We start from the raw sequence: 18135 nt of genomic DNA, 5'->3' as shown, positions 1-18135 counted from the left end.
AAGGGGTATCAGTGCCAAGGGGTTCAACATTTTTAGAAAGCATTAAAAATTAAGCGTAACTTCTGCATCAAGTCAGTCACTCAAACTGTTGAAAAATATAAATCCCAATTCTCTTTCCTCACATTTTTAATTGAAAAGTGAAATTCAAAGTGCTACAGTTTTAGATTCGGGGTAAACTTTTATATTTGATACATTACAGACGGCGTAAACCATGTAAAAAATTATTACGATAAGGGATATTTTTGGAAAATAAGGATGCTTTGGCTGTACAAGACCTCGACTTCTGCACCTTATTGCAGAAGCCTCTCGCTGCCGGTGGTTTCGAACTGTCCGGTACCGGCTGCACGAGCGTCTGTCATGAAATAAAGCTAGTTTTAAGAAAGTCACAGAGATCGAGATGTTTGAACAGTTGAAGTCTGAAATCGAGGCACCGATTCACAGTTGGTCCCAGTGTCTTTCTGCTGTGGTGGTCACCTTTCTAAACGTCGTTAGCTATTTTGAGTACGTGTGAATATTTCTCCAGCATAAATTATCATTGAAACATTTTACACACGGGATCCACAAGTCAATCAATCCTGTTGTTGTGTGAAAGGTGCCAGTGGGAGCAAAAAGTCTGTTTGTGAAGTACCCGCAGTAACTGGAAAAGGTGAGGATCATTTTTCAACTGCTCGCAGATCTGGACTCCAGAGCTTAATTTGGTTCGGCCCTACATCAGAAAATAATTCCCTTAGAGCCCCTAACAATCTGTGAGAGTTTCGTGCTTGTATCACCAATTTAAACAATTCGAACTTTTTTTGGTCGATAATAGCTGGATTATAGGTCATGAATATGATAAACTAGTCGCCACTTCTCCACTAGGATAAAGGAGCACACGGAAAGCGATAAAAACTCGCATATTTTTAAGCATTTTAACACATCTCTTTCTTGTAAGAACAAATACTCCCTTTCTTGCTTTAGTACTCTGGATTCTGCCAACAACTCGATTTAAAACTCAAAGAAGCTTTTTATATAAATAAGATCAAACCTGAACTTAACAAACAATTACAGCATTATAACACTTTTCTAGCATTTTAGTTCATACCATGTTTGTTGTCACGCTGTAATTAGTACCCGCTTTTGTATTACATCATACTGTAAATATTTTATTCATCTACTTGTCTGTTATATAATTACTCACGTTCAGTTACTCATTGATTGAAGATGGCATAAGCATGCCGAAACATGTCTCTAAAAAAAGTTGTATATTTCTTACAATGTTTATCCTACTTGCTACTACTACGACCTTATATCTCTTTCTCGCTGAAAATCATTCGGACGCTTCTAGCCCTGTGTGTGCGTGATCTTTCTTTCAGTATTTGCTATGGTTGTTTTACTGAACTTGGGAGTGTTTAACGGAACTTATGCGGGTTCACGATTCTGCTCAATTTCTGGAAAAGGTTTTCACTTAGATGGTCGCGACTTGATGCTAAACAGTCCTGCATTTCCCTTCGGTGGTAAAGCACAGTGACTTTCCATTGATGCATGAAGTCTAAAACGTTTTAATTTATTCAAAATCTTTTAATTCTAAGAAGTAGACTATATTGGCTTGTGTTTCTGATGTTTCTGGCAGTTTACAAAGTTTTAATTCTAATTTGTTCGCTTTTTGGAAAGGTAAAGAGACAACTGAGCCATACATTGAGAGGAAATAGCGTGCTCTGTGATACTTCTACTCCGTTTCAAATTTGCAATTGAATAGAGCATATCTACTTCGTATTGATCCATTGTCGAGAGCTTTGTTTTAGCTATTTTTAAAAAAAAAAACAACAACACCCAAGAGCTCTTAAAGACAATAAAAATTCTTTCAGATTTCCGTTATTATTGTGTCGTTCGTGTACATGATATCTAAACTCCTTCGTGTTTCCTTTAATTCTTGTAAATGTCCGTTTCCTGACTACTTCTTTCGCCGCCCACATTGAACTGTTTGTTAGCAAAGGAAATTAAATTTTGCAACTGGGAGCTTAAGATAAACAAAGATCTTAGCGTGTTTCGCCCACACAAAACGTCGTCTATGCATATTATTACGCTACCTAGAGCGATCATTTTAAAGAGGAATAATTACGTATTTCCCTTAATTACTTTTGTCTCTGGCCAACATAAGCACAGACAATAGAATCATTAGTGATTCACGCAAAATAAGGGACCAGCCATTATTTATCGCCTGAGGGGGAAGGGGTCGGAGTATTTTGGTTGAACCTGACCCCCTCCCCTTGGCCTCTGAAGTATTCTATAGTCCCCTCTTTATTCTCAGTTAGTTACAACTTACCCCCCCCCCCTTCAGTTCCCACGAAAACTAAGTGACCCTCAAAACCCTACGCCCCCTCCCCCCTCTCCTCGAGTGATGAATAATGTCTGGTCCCTAGCCATGATTTAAAGATGCTCAGTTTAGCTACGAATTTAAAGTACTAAAATCTACCGACCATTTTCTTATAAACACCGAAAGTAAGAAATAATCGTTGAAGGCTTGATCGATCAGTTTCCCACGTTTCCCCACGATTTCGCAGAGTCAGAGTTGATAATAGAAACTTAATGAAGGAGGGACTGTCAAAATTCATGTTTACCCTTTTTTCAGAAAGCAACTGCTCAACAATGTCGACCGCCTGGCTCAAATCAGTGCTATCTTTTGAAAGGTCCAGGTCGCTGACCAAAACGGAACGCTTCACGCAATGGTCATCCTTACTCTACATCCTTGCGGGTGCATCTATGCTCTTAGTACCTTCCTTGTGGGGTTTTTTGTACAATGTCGAGCTTGTTGGCCGAAGCGCCAGCTACATTCAGCTTGGAGGGCTCGCTCTTACTGTCGAGGGGTATTTGCTGGTGATAGCTTCAAGATCTGTGCATAAAGTCCCAGGACATGGCCATATCAACATAACTGTACTCACTAGACTGATCCTTGTCAACATGTCTGTAATAGTCCTGTATTTGAAGGGAACAGCTCCAGTGTATTGCATCACCTTCTTTGCAGTCCTCGACAATTCCTTAGCTGTTGGTATTTTTTTGGTTTGGATTTCCACCGAAGAGGATGCAACCTTAGGTTTGTTTTTCAAGGAGATCTTCGGTCTTCTGTTACGGTTTCCTGTCGGTCCTTGTTCGTCTATCGCGGTTCTCTTGCTAGGTATTGTGCAGTTTTCAGCAAGTATGTACTTGAAAGACGTAACCCGTTTAAGTAACGCACTCAGCTTGGATCCTTTCTTAGGTTATTCAGGAGTTTTCCTGAGTTTTTACTTTAGTCTGAATGCAGCGCACGCAGTGTTGTATATCTCCAATGGTCAAGCAGTGAGCATAGCTTTCAACAAAGGGTGCGTCTTGTATCGCGTGGCGATCAATATTTTAGCGCTTTCTGTTTTAGGCGTTGCGAATCGAATTGAAACAAGTCTATCCGTTTTCCTGATCAGTGTGGAAATGGTCCTCGCTGCATTTATTTTGGTATCTTTGTTCTGTGACAAAGCTAACTTTGACCAATTACAAGACAAAGAAAAATAACAAGTTGGTAGAAAAACCCTTTTGGGAAGCTTGTAATTTGAAGCTGAAATATACATATCCTTCCAAGGGTTTCTTCCTCGCGTGATAGTTTTTTTTTTTTTTTTCGGTTCCGCCTCTCATGAAGCTAAACAGCAAAAAATGTGTTCCTTTTTTTTTTTTTTTTTCACTTTTCATAAAACAATATCCCCTATTAGTGCAGCCATTTGTAAGGCGTACTGTAATTGTGAGGTGTCGGGTGTGAAAGTCATGCAACAGCCACGCGAGTTACAAACACATCTATACACTGTTGACTTTTTTACTGTTATTGTATACTATTACTGTATCTTGCAGCAGTAAATAGATTTCCGCTCCACAACTTGTATTTTGTGGTTGCTGAGGAGGAACCAGTGAGTCAATTTAGCTTTCCAGCTCACATAGTCTCCCTCGCAGCCGTTTTTAGGGTCGTCACGCAATGCTCCTCCCCACCAACGGCTGCTCATGAGAGAGACACATTCCTTTCCCTAAAATTGACCAATAAGAAACAGGTTTCCATATTCTGGAAACCTGGTCTAAGTCCCTTTCGATTACTCGATGTGACAAATGTGGCGGCGAAAGCGCTTCGTACGAGTTAAAACATGCCATTGTCGAATAAACAACCTTGTGATTTACCAATCGGACTAAAAGTGAGCCTTGGTAAGGTTGAACTCGAGGGAGTTAAGTTGGAAGAAGAACAAGTCGTAGGAAGTTCATTTAAACTTACAAATGAAAGATGTTTTTTAAAAAAGCAGACTTGAGCTCAGTCTTTATCTCTCTGACATGTTCTTCCGCTTTTATGGTATTTCACCAAAGACTTGTAGCATTTAATGCACACTGCAACGTCCAAATCAGAGTAAACATTTACGTAGATGTCCAGTGCCTTGTTTATAAGTCCTTGAAAGTCAACAGAGCTTCTTCCCGTACTACCAGATTTAAAAACACGAACACGTTGTTTAGAAGTGATTGTAGGTGAACAAATAAAGCAATTTGTATCACTATTCAATATCTTTTTCGGAGTAACATTCATCTTCCACTTAATTGGGCAAGACCGTGCACGTGTGTATCTGCTTTTTGTTTCGCGCGCCCAGCAAATCTAAGGAGGAATTTGATTGGCGTAGCCGATAACGATAACTTGCATTCTATTGGTTTTCAATAACAAAGAGAAAGGAATGTGTCTCTCTCGCGAGCAGACGTTGGTGGGGAGGAGCGTTGCGTGACGATCCTAAAAACGGCTGCAAGGGAGACTACAGCTCACAATGTGTTTTCACTTTCATTTTTATTCTAAATGTGATAACTGAAAAAATATTTTTTCGTGGTATAATTAACTGAATCGTCAAATGAACTCAGTGAGGAGTAATTCTTTTCATTAACTATAAATGAAATGTACAAACTTTTGTATCCTGAAGGATATTAGAAGCGAAATAAAAGGACAAACAGAAAACACGTGTAGTCTACAGTAGACATTAACTCAACTGTATTCTTCAGGTATAGCATCATCTTACATCACGTGACCTACAAATGCTACATTTCCTCCTTCCTATACAGTTTTTTTTTTAAACCATAAACATAATTTGCTAACATAAACTACAAACTCAACCTGTTTAGAGGCTTGATCACTCGCCCTGATCGGGTGACCACTGGACCGGCCTCGGATTTACTGTGGGTAGGTTCAATGGGCCTGGTAATGGCTGTATCGGGACTCTCACACCCAGAATCATCACTGCTTTCTAATTCGATATCATTTTCAACAGTTGGTACAGCAATAACACCAGATTTGCTAGATAATTTATTGTTATCTTTAGAATGGAATTTGGGAATTTCCACCGGAACTGAGGAATGCTCCTTTTAAATCCAAGGATGGATTCTTTTTAAACACATCTGGTGTAATCTTTTCCCCATGGGAATCCAGTCCTCTGGCATCATCTGGTATCAAGTGATTAGCGTGTACAAAGCGACGATTACTGCTCGGGACACGTACGAGGTATGTTTCAGGGCCCTTTACTGCCACAATAGTGCCTGCTATCCACTTCTCCTTCCATCCTCTAGTGTTCTTTACCCTAACTGGTTGATATAAATAAAAAACTCGCCCTCACGGGTGAAGCCCATCCCTGTATAATTTGGATACTACCTGCTTCTTTTCTACATGCCTTTGCAAGCTGGGTTTAACCAAGGAGAGGTGTGTTCTGGGCTCTCTTTTTAAAAACAGCTGAGCAGGGGTTTGGTCAGTTGTGGAGTGTGGTGTGTTTCTGTAGTGGAATAGGACATTAGCCACCTTTTGCTGAAGTGACCCCTGGTCAGGACAAGCCCGGTACATCCTTTTGAAAGTTTGTCAGGAGAAACTGTTGACCTTTCACCTCAGCATAATCAACATGAATTCTCTGCCAAGGCTCAGTTGACCAAGGCCACAGCAGTAAAGGAACTGCCTTAGGAGAATGATGTACCTGGGTAAACACATCACAAAGCCTTACCCTCTCTTCTATATCAAGATCAATTCCAGGCCACCACAGAAAGGACCTGGCTAGTGCTTTCATTTTCAGGTAGAGATTGTAGTTGAAATCGACTGGAAAAATCTGCATTAGCATTGTCAGCAGAAGTTTTGAATGTAATGTCAAAATCATATTCAGACATTCTTGCCATATTCCTCATTAATTATCCATTAATTATCGTCCAATTTCCGTGATTTCAGTCGTAGCCAAAGTGTTTGACCAATTATACGCCGAATGCAAATATGGCGTCCAATTTGAATTGCCATTGTTCTGGACTGACTAGCCTCGTCTTCACCTGGAAATGCAAAAGCATTATTACATGTGTGAGAGGCTAGTCAGTCCAGAACAATGGCAACTCAAATTGGACGCCATATTTGCATTCGGTGTATATGCCTATTTAGAAGAGCACAGTATCATCTGTAAACATCAATCAGGTTTTCGCTCTACTCACTCAACCGTTACGGCCCTCCTTGAAGCCACGGACACTTGGACATATAATATTGATCGTGGCAAAATCAACGCTGTCGTTTTTCTTGATTTAAAAAAGGCCTTCGACACAGTTGATCACAAGATTCTTTTATCTAAGTTAAGCCACTACAGCATAAGTGGAAATGCGTATAACTGGTTTGAGTCTTACTTGGAGAATCGCACACAAATGTGCTCCATTAATGGGTCGTTATCTAATAATCGTTCAGTAACTTGTGGTGTACCCCAGGGGGGCGATTCTAGGGCCACTGCTATTTCTGTTATACATTAACGCACCTTACGTACGCGGGTTAGGGTTCTAGCTAAAACTGTGGCCCCCAAAATATTTTTCTCACCTTGCCTTACACGTATTAAATTTTTCACAAATTTTTCACAATTTTTTCACAACTTCACCTGTTCCTGTTCGTAAGTCCGGCCAAGCCTTTACGGTCATCGGCCCCTGTAACATTGGCTTATAAATACAGGCGTTTAGTCATACTTGTAAAACTCCCTGAAGAAGTCTACGACAGTTAGACGAAACGCGTAGGAAAATAGAAGAAGTTTTACAACTACTGCTCACAGAAGTGCTGCTCACTAGTCTATAATCAAAAAAATTAGTGTAGGCAATCTTCAGTTATATTTAAACCAAGACTTAGAAAGTGTTCAGAGTTGGTTGAGGGCACACAAACTTACTCTAAATATGACTAAAACCGAGTTTATGCTTATCGGTTCAAGGCAGAGATTAAGTACTCTCACAGATTCTCCGACAATCACAATCCATGATAAACAGGTTAGTTTATCATGGATTTTGCACCACTGCAAAATCACTTGGAGTAACCATTGATAACAAACTCGATTGGAGCAGTCACATCGATAAACTAACTAAGAAGGTCGCTTCTGGCATTGGGGCTATAACACGAATAAGGCACCTTGTCCGTCAAGCGACTTTGTATCTAATATATCAAGCTCTGACTCAGCCACATTTTGACTATTGTAATATATTGTTTGGGGAAACTGCGGGATAACTTTGCTAAACAAGATACAAAAACTACAAAACAGGGCAGCCCGTGTTTTGACTTATAGGAGTATCGAATGGTCTTTGCGAGCATGCGAGCAGTGTGTTTATTTTTGCGATCACGAGCAGTTGTCAAATTTTTCTTGCGAGCAGCGAGCACTTTACAGATAGCGAGCAGCGAGCACTTTGGAAAAATACAGATGGCGGGCAGCGAGCACTTCGAGTACTTCGTAAATTTTTCGCTAGCCGAAATCTCTCTTTTATTAATAGGATACATTGTTTTGCGCCAAGCGATGGATAGTAATCTAACTGACACCTCCAAAACAGAACAATAGGTGCAAATCTAGGGCGGGTCAACGAGTCCCAGCATCTTTCAACCAATTGTGCCCTGATTGATGCCAAACTTTGGCGTAGCTTCACGTGAGTCAGTCCGGGTGGACACTCAAGATCTTCAAGAGCTCTCAAGGAGATGTACTAAATCCAAAGCCCGCGATCTAAAGTTTTCCATCTCTTTCTAACCCGATGCTAAAATGGAAGAAATTTTTTTTTCGGTTGTATTGTTCTTATGAAATTCGGTCTTACCATAGTTAATCGATTAGCTATGGTCTGACAAGCATTTCGGGCTTCGGTTTCGATGATCGGCAAATTGGTTTCCCGCTGATTGACTGAAAAAGATTCAACGCAATGAAGCTTTATTTATTTGGAGGCTTCTAGAATCTAAGCAATTACGGCCGTACAGATCTGACAAGTTCTAGAAGTAGCTCCGAAGGTCAAATATTACTGGTAATAGCAGTATTTCTCCAGGTTACTTTCTGCCTTCGCGGGTACCTTTCGAGAAGAATTCTTACATTTCATGTTTCCGCGAGACATGGAGACATAGTTCAGAGATATGTCTTCTCGTTTGGCTAGGCCTTTAGTGTTTTGTCAAAACAATTAATGCAACACTTCCTTTAAGAATTTCCCCGAGCCGGTGAAGCCCAAACGGCCGAGGGTTGTTATTAATGTTGTTTTGTTTAGTCGGGTTTCCTGTGCCACCGTTTGGCATCAGATTATAATAGTTATTATTACTCTGAGGCGGAACCTCTCAAAATGTTGGAAATCATGTTTCCGAAGACCTAATTTTCAAAATCTCCCGGGGGAGCATGCCCTCGGACAATTCTCCGAACTCCCCTTGACTAAATCCTTGATCCGCTTCAGTTACTAGTGGCCAGGAAGCTTCCAAGGTTGAAAAAAAAAGCTACAACATACGATCCGAGTACACTGTTTCAAAATATTATGACTCGATCCATTTTATTTCCCATTGCTATCTGGAAAATCCATCATATCTACAAACCCTGATAAATGAGATACAATGAATATATGAAGTTCATATATTTTGAACTGCGGTATTAGATACGTATGATGCACGATCCTCGCAGCAGCGCTATTTATGCAATAGCGAAAACCAGACCTGAAAAAAATCAGGATTGTACGGGACTCGAACCACTGACCTCTGGGATACTAGTGCAGCGCTCAAATAAATACGAATTCAGATCAACAAAGGTTCGCAAGTGATGTTGTCTGCACAAGAGATTTTTTCACCTTCCGTCATGTCGAACTTCCTCTCAACTATATCAGAATTTTAATATTTGAACTGCGGTACTGTACCCCTCTCAAGCAAAGCCTCCGACGATGAAATGTGATGAGGAATAAACCATTAAACGAAATGCTTGTCATGGAGCTTCGTGCGTTTTCCTGATAATACATACAACGCCTCCAAAACAGTCCAGAGGTAAGGATGTTTCAACCTTACCTTTCAACAACTATCTTTCAAAAGATAGTGCCAATCCATGGATCGTTTTGAAGTACTTTAAAGTTTTTAAGAATAATGGATTTAACTGAGTGGTTGTGAGGGTGAAACGTGAGAGTGAACATGACCCTGATCCCAGAGGCTGTGCTTAATCTTTTCTTCTCTGTGTTTTCTCACCGCTTCGCGGCTCGTAAAAACATAGAGAAGAAAAGAGTAAGCAAAACTTCTGGGACCAGGATAGAGAGTGAATGGAATGCGGTCAGAATTTTCCTTCTGTGACGTTTGTAGTGCTGGCTATCGATCAATAAGTTGGGCGCGGTGGTGACCCGCTTGAACGACAGAAACAGGGTAACCACGTTTTAGCTAGGTTGGAAAGCGCTGGCTTGAGGTTAAAACTTAGCAAATGCAAATTCACGCAGCCTACCGTTGAATATCTTGGTTATCGAATAGATGCGCAAGGAATACACGCGATCGAGAAAAACGTTGAAAGGCGCCCACACCCGTAAATCAGCATCAGTTGAGGTCATTCCACGGAATGATCATTAATTATTCGAAATTTATCTGTAATTATTCGACTATCACCCATCCGTTAAACGAATTACTGAAAGACGGAGTCGAATGGAAATGGTCTACAGATCAGCTAAAGGCGTTCGATTAACTCAAGGAAAAACTGTCCAGCGCGCCCGTTCCAGTGCAGAAGAGAGTTAATTCAGTGCAGAGGAGGGTTAATTCAGTGCAAAGAAAGTAACAAACCAGACATTCTGATTGGTCAATAATCAAAGAAACCCACAGAATTACCAAACTCACTGAACAATTCCTTGAACTGTTTGGCCGGACTTTGAACTTTTTTGCGCCTTAAAGTGTGAAAATTTTATTTTATCTTATTGCTTTGATCGTACGCGGTTGTTTTGACCGAACGCACAATGTCACTTGCAGAGTTTAAATAAATTATTTTTGTACGTAATGCGCGCCCTTTTCTTCTGCATAATTATGATAAGCTACCTTGCATTTTTTCATGCATATTATTAATGCAAAATCACATTATTTTTCTCGCGCAATTTGGAATAAATAAGCACGAGTAAATTTTTTCAAAGACCACAAATTGCAATCGCCCAACGGGCTCATGCAATTTTGTTAGTCTTCGAAAAAATTTACTCGTGTTTATTTATTCCAAATTGCACTCGAAATCATGTGATTACCTATACAGACTCCACACAGATGCCTCGCAGTATATGGCATCGGCGCAGTAATCTCGCACATTTTACCTTCCGGAGAAGAGCGACTGATTGCCTATGATTCGCGCACGCTATCCAAAAGCGAGCGTAATTACGCGCAGATAGAAAAGAAGCACTAAGCATAATATTCGGAGTGAAGAAGTTTCATCAATACTTATACCGAAGAAGATTTCTTCTAGTCGCCGATCCCAAACCGTTGGCCACATTGCTAGGACCGAAAAGCGGTATCCCAACTCAAGCAGCTGCACGATTACAAAGATGGGCCTTACTGCTCGCTGCTTATCACTATGATATCGAGTATCGTTCGAAGACAAAAAATGCAAACGCCGATTGTTTACCCCGTTTGCCAATACAAAGCGACAAAGTAAACGGAGAAGTCGATGACGTCAGAATCATCAACCGATTGCAGTTGTTGCTCCTCGATCCAACGGCCAAGCCGAGCGTTTCGTCCAAACATTTAAGCAATTTTTTAAAGCGGAGGGGAGCGAATCGATTAAGCAAAGTTTAGCGCGATTTCTATTCAGTTACCGAACGAAACCAAGGTGAAATAGTACTACAGGCCAAACACCGGCCGAGTTATTCCTAAATCGTCGATTAAGAATGAGATTACATTTAATGCGTCTTGACCTCGGTGGGAAAGTATTTGACAGACAAACGGAAGAAAGCTATGGCGTTCCATCACCGCCAAAATTCAAACTTAGCCCTTCATCCACGCATACCATCATTCACTGTCCACACTGATTCAAATATTCAATTGAAACATTCAACCCTCCACTACAACATTCATGTCAGGCGTTTAAAATACACTCACAACATTCAAACATACACTCCATTCATTCAATCAATCAAGTGAAACATTCAAAGCAGGCATGCAAAATCCACTTACAACATTTCGACATGCAATTTAAACAAGCAGTGAATGATGGTATGCGTGGATATTAGGGCTAAGTTTGAATTTTGGCGGTGATGGAACGCCATAGAAAGCCAGGCAAGATAAAAATAGTAAAGTAAGAGAATTCATCCTTGGTGAGGAAGTTCTAGTGCAAAATGTCCGCGGTGAGCCGAAGTGGCTTGATGGCACCGTTACGGAGCAGACCGGTCCCTTCTCCTATAAAGTTCTGGTCGTAGAACAACTCTGGAAACGTCATTGTTACGGAGCCACAAGGCTCATTTTCAAATTGATTAATGATTATTTCACTAACTTCAGAATGGTCTCAGAATGGTCTTACGTACATAGTTACAATATTTATCTCTTTTTCTATTGGTTTTGTAATCGGACCTTTCAGCGTCACCATGCGCATATAAAAGGTGAGTTAAGCATCCTTTTGTCAGTTCCTCGTAAGTTTTGAGTAATCTTGGTAAACTTTCACCCTTTCGTTTTCTCAACCTTTGGCAGAAGCGGGACCGATATGTGAGTACCGTTCTAGTCTAGTCTTTTCAATGTTGGGCGATAATATACGAACATATATTCGGTTGTATTACCGTATTCTCTATTGATTTAAGATTTGAAGGCCATACAGAAAAGTAACAGTCAACGCAAAATCTACCAAATCGCTCAAATTCGCCATTTAGAACCACAGAAACGACAATACACAGCAAGTGAAGTAGGTTTACATTTATTTTGAGCCTTAACATAGACATTCCTTGATATTAGTTTACGATATTACGACTCTTCAATATTCTCCCGTACATTTCTTTATATTTCGAACAAACGACCAGACATGCCGCTTGTGTGGGCCCCCTGTGGTAGATACCTTAGCTATTGCATAATCTGGATTCTATTGGTTAGCACACCTTTAACCGCAGTCACAGGATTACCCATATATTTACTCTATAGTAGTATACATCGAACCATAATACGCAACCCTGAGGTGGTAAAACGGAGCGGCTCTCAGATCGATGCAGCAGAATTTGGAGCACAAATGCACACACACGCAAGAAAAAAGAAAAAAGAAACGGAATTTATAAGATATGAAGGAAGTCTAAAATAGTTAGAGTTGTTTATGAATACTAAACATTAATATAAGAAGAGCACAATGTCTACGGCAACTAGTAACAGCTATATAATTATAAACTACAAAATAAAGAAGTACTTGAAAAGGTTACAAAAATTAACAGAAAACTAGATTACAATAAATTGGAAAACAATACACTGCTAATAAGTACATAAGTTGCTAATAAGTATATAAGTTGCTAACGGGTAGGTGTTTCGCAAGAAAACCAAGACGCGTATCCAGAAATCTGGGACATTTAGAGCCCGCGCACATCAGCGGTAATCTTACAGAAAAAAATGGCGGCCGTAGGCTCCAAGAGAAAGCATTCGATCATAAATTACAAGGATTTGAATGAAATATCGTGTGTTGTTTTGTATGACACTGCCAGAAAAAGTAAAGGAAAGTTTTATGAAGTGGATAGGCTCTTTGAGAAGAGGAAAGTTGGCCATGTGAGTACATGTCAGAACGAAATGTTTTTTCGATTTATTTGATTTTATTTTTTTGGGATGATCGTGAGATATGTTTGTTCTTTCATTGTGAGAAAGAGGAGTATCTTGTGAAATGGAAAGGTTGGCCACTGCAAGCCTGCAGTTGGGAGCCAGAAGATCACCTCACACCACCCTTATTACGGTGAATGTTTGCCTTATATAACTGATTGAGTTACTCAATGTCCTTCTTCTCGTCTTTTCTTTCCCTTTTTTCACTGAGTTTACCATGTATAACCGTTGATGTAATACAGTAATAAATGCAGTTTTACCATCCACAAGCTTGTAGTTTTATTTTATTTCAAAATTCAGAACTTATGAAAAGCCTGTCAAGCCGGATAGCTACCGGTTAGAGGTGGCTGGAAGAAACTTCTACCATGCCATGCTAAGAGGTTTGAAAGGGAAGTCTTCCGCCCCTGTAGATGTACAAATTGACTTTGATGTGCAGAGGTATCTATGGAGAGATAGAGGGGTTGTATCTGAACACCCTGGATACAAACTTTACAATAAAGAAGACTTCTTCCGTTTTACCACCCTTCCTGAGAGCTGGTGGTATTACCTTGATCTCCATGGACAGGGTAAATCTGTGGATTTCCCTTTGAAAATGAAACCCCTTTTAAGCTGGACTCCGGTTCAATACACTAAAGATAATGGAATGCTGAAGCAGGCACCACAAGCACCAGTTGAAAAAGTGATAATACACTTTTGCAAGAAAGCATGCAATATTACAAAATTGTGAAGCTAGTTAATTACAGAATGCAGAGCCACTGTTTTGTTCATCATCAATGCCTCTCCAATTGGCCCAGTTCCAATGAGAGATTGGACATTTCCAAGAGCTTCAATTAGAATTAGTGTATTGGCTTCAACTTTAAAATCCTATCATCAAAAATCAATCATTTGTATTGTCAGAAATAGCTTCCCTGAGAATTTCCCTTAGCTTGTCTTCTCTCCTACATTTGGTAGCAATTCCCATTTCTTTGAGTTTGGTTTTTAGCTCAGGGATGGTCATTGTGTCCACATCACCCTCAGTAATTGGTGGTTCATCATCTTGTGTTGAGGCAACACACAGTTGTGGTCTCTTTCTTCTTTGCTCAAAGATGTCAGCTTCCCAGTACTCATCTTTTTTTTTGGTATACTGATGTGGTTGCCTTTCAACATCTTGAAGATGTTCAATTCTTTTCAGGGCTAGAATTGCCTCTTTGCATGCATCATGCTTGTTGCATTTCTTGTGATATATGGAGCATACAGTATCATTAATTTTTTCAACTCCTTGGCCTGTGAATGATTTAAAAGGGGTCTCGTCTCTGATGAATCGGGGTAGGTAGTAGGCCAATATATGAAAGTATGGGGTGACAGAAGCATTTTCATATCCAATGACCTCTCCACCAAGTGATAGATACAATTTTATCCACTTGTTGCCTGTTTAGAATTAAGTAACAACAAATTAGTTTTTGTACAAACCTAGGAATTGTACCATTAATTAAATCCATAACCATCTTAGCAATTACTTGAAAGGAGTTAAAATGAGAAGAAAATTCAACTTACATCCTTAAAGAAGGAATCTATGCGATTTTGACTTGGCTTCCAAGCTGATAATGTTTGCTATACGTTGTCAAAGCCCTATAAAAATATAAGGATTGCCAAAGTTTTTAGTTTGTAATTTATTAACATACATCATTCTCTATAATCGAAAGCACAAATGTATGCAATTTATCGTGTTTGAAGATAAGAGACAAGCTAAGGTTCTTCAGTATGATGCCACTGTGTCAGACCAGAGAAAATGTAACTGCTATTAGCTGAAAAACAAACAAAAAAAAAACACCTTCCATATTTTGGTGATTGAATCACAGTGTTCTGGATCAAGGATCTGTGGGAACTTCTCGGGAAGGCTTTGGAGCACTCTTTTCTTCTCATTCCCAACCATGGCTTGTCCAATCGTACAAGCCACTTGGCGTTCCATTAGCATTACGCTTCTCCCATACACTAAAGCTCACCCCACAACTGTTAATCGCCTCTATGGTTTTTTGCATGGTTTTGTGTTTTCTGGCCGATGGTACCTTGTTAAGGTTGTCTTTCTTGTCTTTCTCAATTGCATTGTTGAGAATGTTCTTCTCCAATCTATCTGTAAACAGACAGAAAAATACCTCTTCGTTTTCAGTTTTTAAAGTATTTTTAAAACATTCAAGCCAAAAGTTCTGTTTCCTTAGAGTGCAGCAAGGACTTACTCTTATCCCCAGATTGTTATTCGTGAGCCAGGGAAAATCTGGGGACAAGTTTAAAAAAGACTACATCCCAGGAACTTTAACATACACGTTGATTCTATATGGATGAAGTACCTGTAACTCGAAGCAGTAAGTGAAGCTCGTCTACCCTTACGTTCTCAATTGGAATTTTTAGCAGAGCAGATCTAATGCATCCATAGTTGTTATTTGATTTATTGGCGAGATCTTTGTTTTCATCCAGCGTTCTCCTATTCCCATCCATTCAGTAATAGTTTTCTGGCTTAGTTGTGTCCCATCTGTTGAAATAAACATAATTTGTTATTTTAAAATTTTGTTCAGTTTCAATAAGAAGTGAATATTTCGTCATTAACTAAAGACACATCTATTGTATAAGAAAGGAAAGCAGGTTCTATGATTATAGCTAATTGTAAGTTTTTGTTTTTACCGGGCATCCTTGTGTATTTTGCAGTATATGCAGGCATAGTCAGCACATGCACTGTTCATCCCAAGAACTAGAAGAAGGAACTCAGCAATATAATTCATAACTGATTAACACTTGATAATTTGTAAATTACAGTACTGCATTCACTTGAATATGTGCTGCATTTAGTGCTTATTAAATCTGTAGTTGTGGTAAGTGCTTATTCAGGAGCAGTGTTTATTTTAAGAATGCACTTTTAATACTTGAATGAATACAATACTGTGTGCAGCCCAGGCATGACATCATGTAATTTCCTTGGTTGCATAAGCAATTTAGATTAGTTTTCTTTGCCACTTGAATCTCATCAATTTTAAAAATTTTGTTAAAGGGGTGCAACATATACTGTTAAGTCCATATAACATGTTGGAGTGTTTGGGGTGCTTATTTCAATGTATGGCAAGATTTCCATAATTATATAAATTATGTTTTCCCTTACCTTGTAATCACCAGACAAATAGAAGTCCAAAGGTACCTTGTGACCATCCACCTCAATTTCTCCTTCATTAACCAGCTCATTAATTTCAGCAAACAGATCTTTGCAGGAAGCTTTCAGAGTATCATAATCCTCACTTCCAGAAACAATTCCAACTGTGTGATTTCCTGTAAAAATGCATATAGTTTTACATGATTTGTAAAAACATTTATGCTTACTGAAAGTTCCATAGCAGCAGTTACCTTGCACAGCTTCATTGCAAATAAATGACTCAGCTTTATGGATTCTGTGTCTAATAAAGTATCTATCTATCTAATGTATCTATCCATCTACCTTTGCAGGACATTACTTTCTCTCCATCAGATAGCAAGGCAAATGAGATAACAATGAAATTTGTTATCCTTGACATTTTAGCACCATCACCAGATATCTTGACTTGTTGTTTTCTAAGGTCACCATTTTCTCGCTAGAAAAGTGGGCGATGTTAGAATTTGCCAAGAGTTACAATTTTGCAGATAATTATGTTTTTGAAGCAAAATGAGAGTTTGTGTGGGAGGGGGGGGGGGGGGGAAGAAAGACTTGTTATGTGACACTATGCAACATTCATAACTAGTGTTACCAAAGGTAAGTTCCACCAGTCTTACTGTTGACAAACCTAAGTCTAGGTACCATGCTTAGGTGTTATAGCAGAGCTGCTGAAGCTATAGCAGGACATACAGAGAGGGGTGGGGATAACAATTGGCTAGGCTCCTTTTTTAAGGAATTGCTTTTGCAAGATTATTTATTTAAACTATATATACCTTCTTTTTAATTTGCACTTGAAGCCCTTCTTTGAAGCTCATTTGGGCTCCTGCATTTTTTCCTGGCGTCTTTGATATGTGAAAAATCTTGTTCAAGTCACTTCTGCATTGTTTGATCAAATAGCTTCTTGGGGCATCATCTACAATCATTGATACTTCATGGTAAGCTGCATCCCCAACACAAAACTTGTCCATGATGTAAAGAAGGGAGTACACGTTGTCTTGACCTTCCTGTGATAGATCATGAAATGATGTTCCGTTGTCTTTTCCGTAGCCAAGTTCAGTGGCTTTCCCATCCTTATCTTTGACTTTGACAGATTCAAGTGTTAAGCCAAATGACTCCAAGAACCACAGGGCCATCGAAGCCCTGGTTTTTACTTCTTTTATCTTTCGGTTCCCTTGGCGTTTACCAACCTCGTGTACAGGTCGGCCATGGTTTCTTAAGTTTCCACTGCAGTTAGTGCATATCATAACGTCCTCGAGGAAATCGAGGTATTCATAGCTGTTTGTTCTCTTCAACTGCCTTCTCTGATTCATTCTCTAGGTCCTGCATTCTAACCTCAGCACTCTGAAGTTCTTCTAAGAGTTCCTCGCATCGTTTTTCAAGCCCTTGAATTTCCGCTTCCAGATGCTCTTTCTCTTCCTCGCATTTTGCTGCTCTATTTTTTATCACACTGTTGCCATGCTCAAGCTCATGGTGGTACACCTTAATTGACCTTTCCTTCTCAAGAAAATTGGCCCTTGTGGTTCCGCGTAACCCCTTCCCCTGGCCATATACTTTCGTAGCTACGGCTCTTAGGCAATTTTCCACTCTTTCTGCTTCAGGTTTAATGGAAAAAGGTAAGTGTACAGTGCTCAGATGGAGAAGATCGATGAACGATGCGTCTGCAAATGCATTCTTCAGGTCGCGCCACTTGAGCAATAACTTGCGGGATATTTTTAATAACAAAAATGAACCAGCTGCCCTTTGTTCGAATATATAGTGTATAGGTGATGACTCTTTTGAATTTTGAAGTTTTGTTTGCAGTTCTTCTTTCCACGACCGATTGTCAGACATTGTAGTTTTGCATATATATTTTTCGCAGATAAATATTTAAAAAGTCTGCGGGAATGGCACTAGCCGCTTGCCGGTGTCCTTTGTTTTCGGTTTCTAGCGGGCTCATGTTCAAAGCCTGAGACAGCTGAAAAACTCCGGT

General features: G+C 39.7%; 2 protein-coding genes and 1 pseudogene across 3 annotated transcripts; 2 read left to right on the top strand and 1 right to left on the bottom strand.

Annotated features, from left to right (window-relative positions):
• The first annotated feature begins 459 nt into the window (after positions 1–459).
• Positions 460–4975, top strand: LOC148741450 (uncharacterized). Its single transcript, XM_088761268.1, has 2 exons — positions 460–646; positions 2609–4975. The coding sequence occupies exon 2, from the start codon at positions 2626–2628 to the stop codon at positions 3517–3519; it is 894 nt and encodes a 297-aa protein (XP_088617394.1). The 5' UTR covers positions 460–646; positions 2609–2625; the 3' UTR covers positions 3520–4975.
• Positions 4976–12081: 7106 nt separating this feature from the next.
• Positions 12082–15869, top strand: LOC148741449 (uncharacterized). Its single transcript, XM_088761319.1, has 3 exons — positions 12082–12967; positions 13060–13148; positions 13316–15869. Exons 1-3 carry the CDS (start codon positions 12815–12817, stop codon positions 13740–13742), a joined length of 669 nt encoding a protein of 222 aa, XP_088617445.1. The 5' UTR covers positions 12082–12814; the 3' UTR covers positions 13743–15869.
• LOC148741448 (uncharacterized) lies at positions 14553–18060 on the bottom strand (annotated as a pseudogene). The gene is made up of 7 exons (XR_016001823.1): positions 16940–18060; positions 16473–16605; positions 16143–16306; positions 15671–15750; positions 15340–15521; positions 14826–15125; positions 14553–14623 (listed from the first exon to the last, which is right to left on the bottom strand). The product of XR_016001823.1 is annotated as an uncharacterized LOC148741448 (transcript).
• Positions 18061–18135: the final 75 nt, after the last annotated feature.

This window comes from Stylophora pistillata, chromosome 1 (assembly GCF_964205215.1).
Source record: "Stylophora pistillata chromosome 1, jaStyPist1.2, whole genome shotgun sequence".
Classification (NCBI taxonomy): domain Eukaryota; kingdom Metazoa; phylum Cnidaria; class Anthozoa; order Scleractinia; family Pocilloporidae; genus Stylophora; species Stylophora pistillata.
The sequence above is the reverse complement of the archived record's forward strand: the minus strand, read 5'-3'. Positions and strand labels throughout refer to the sequence as shown.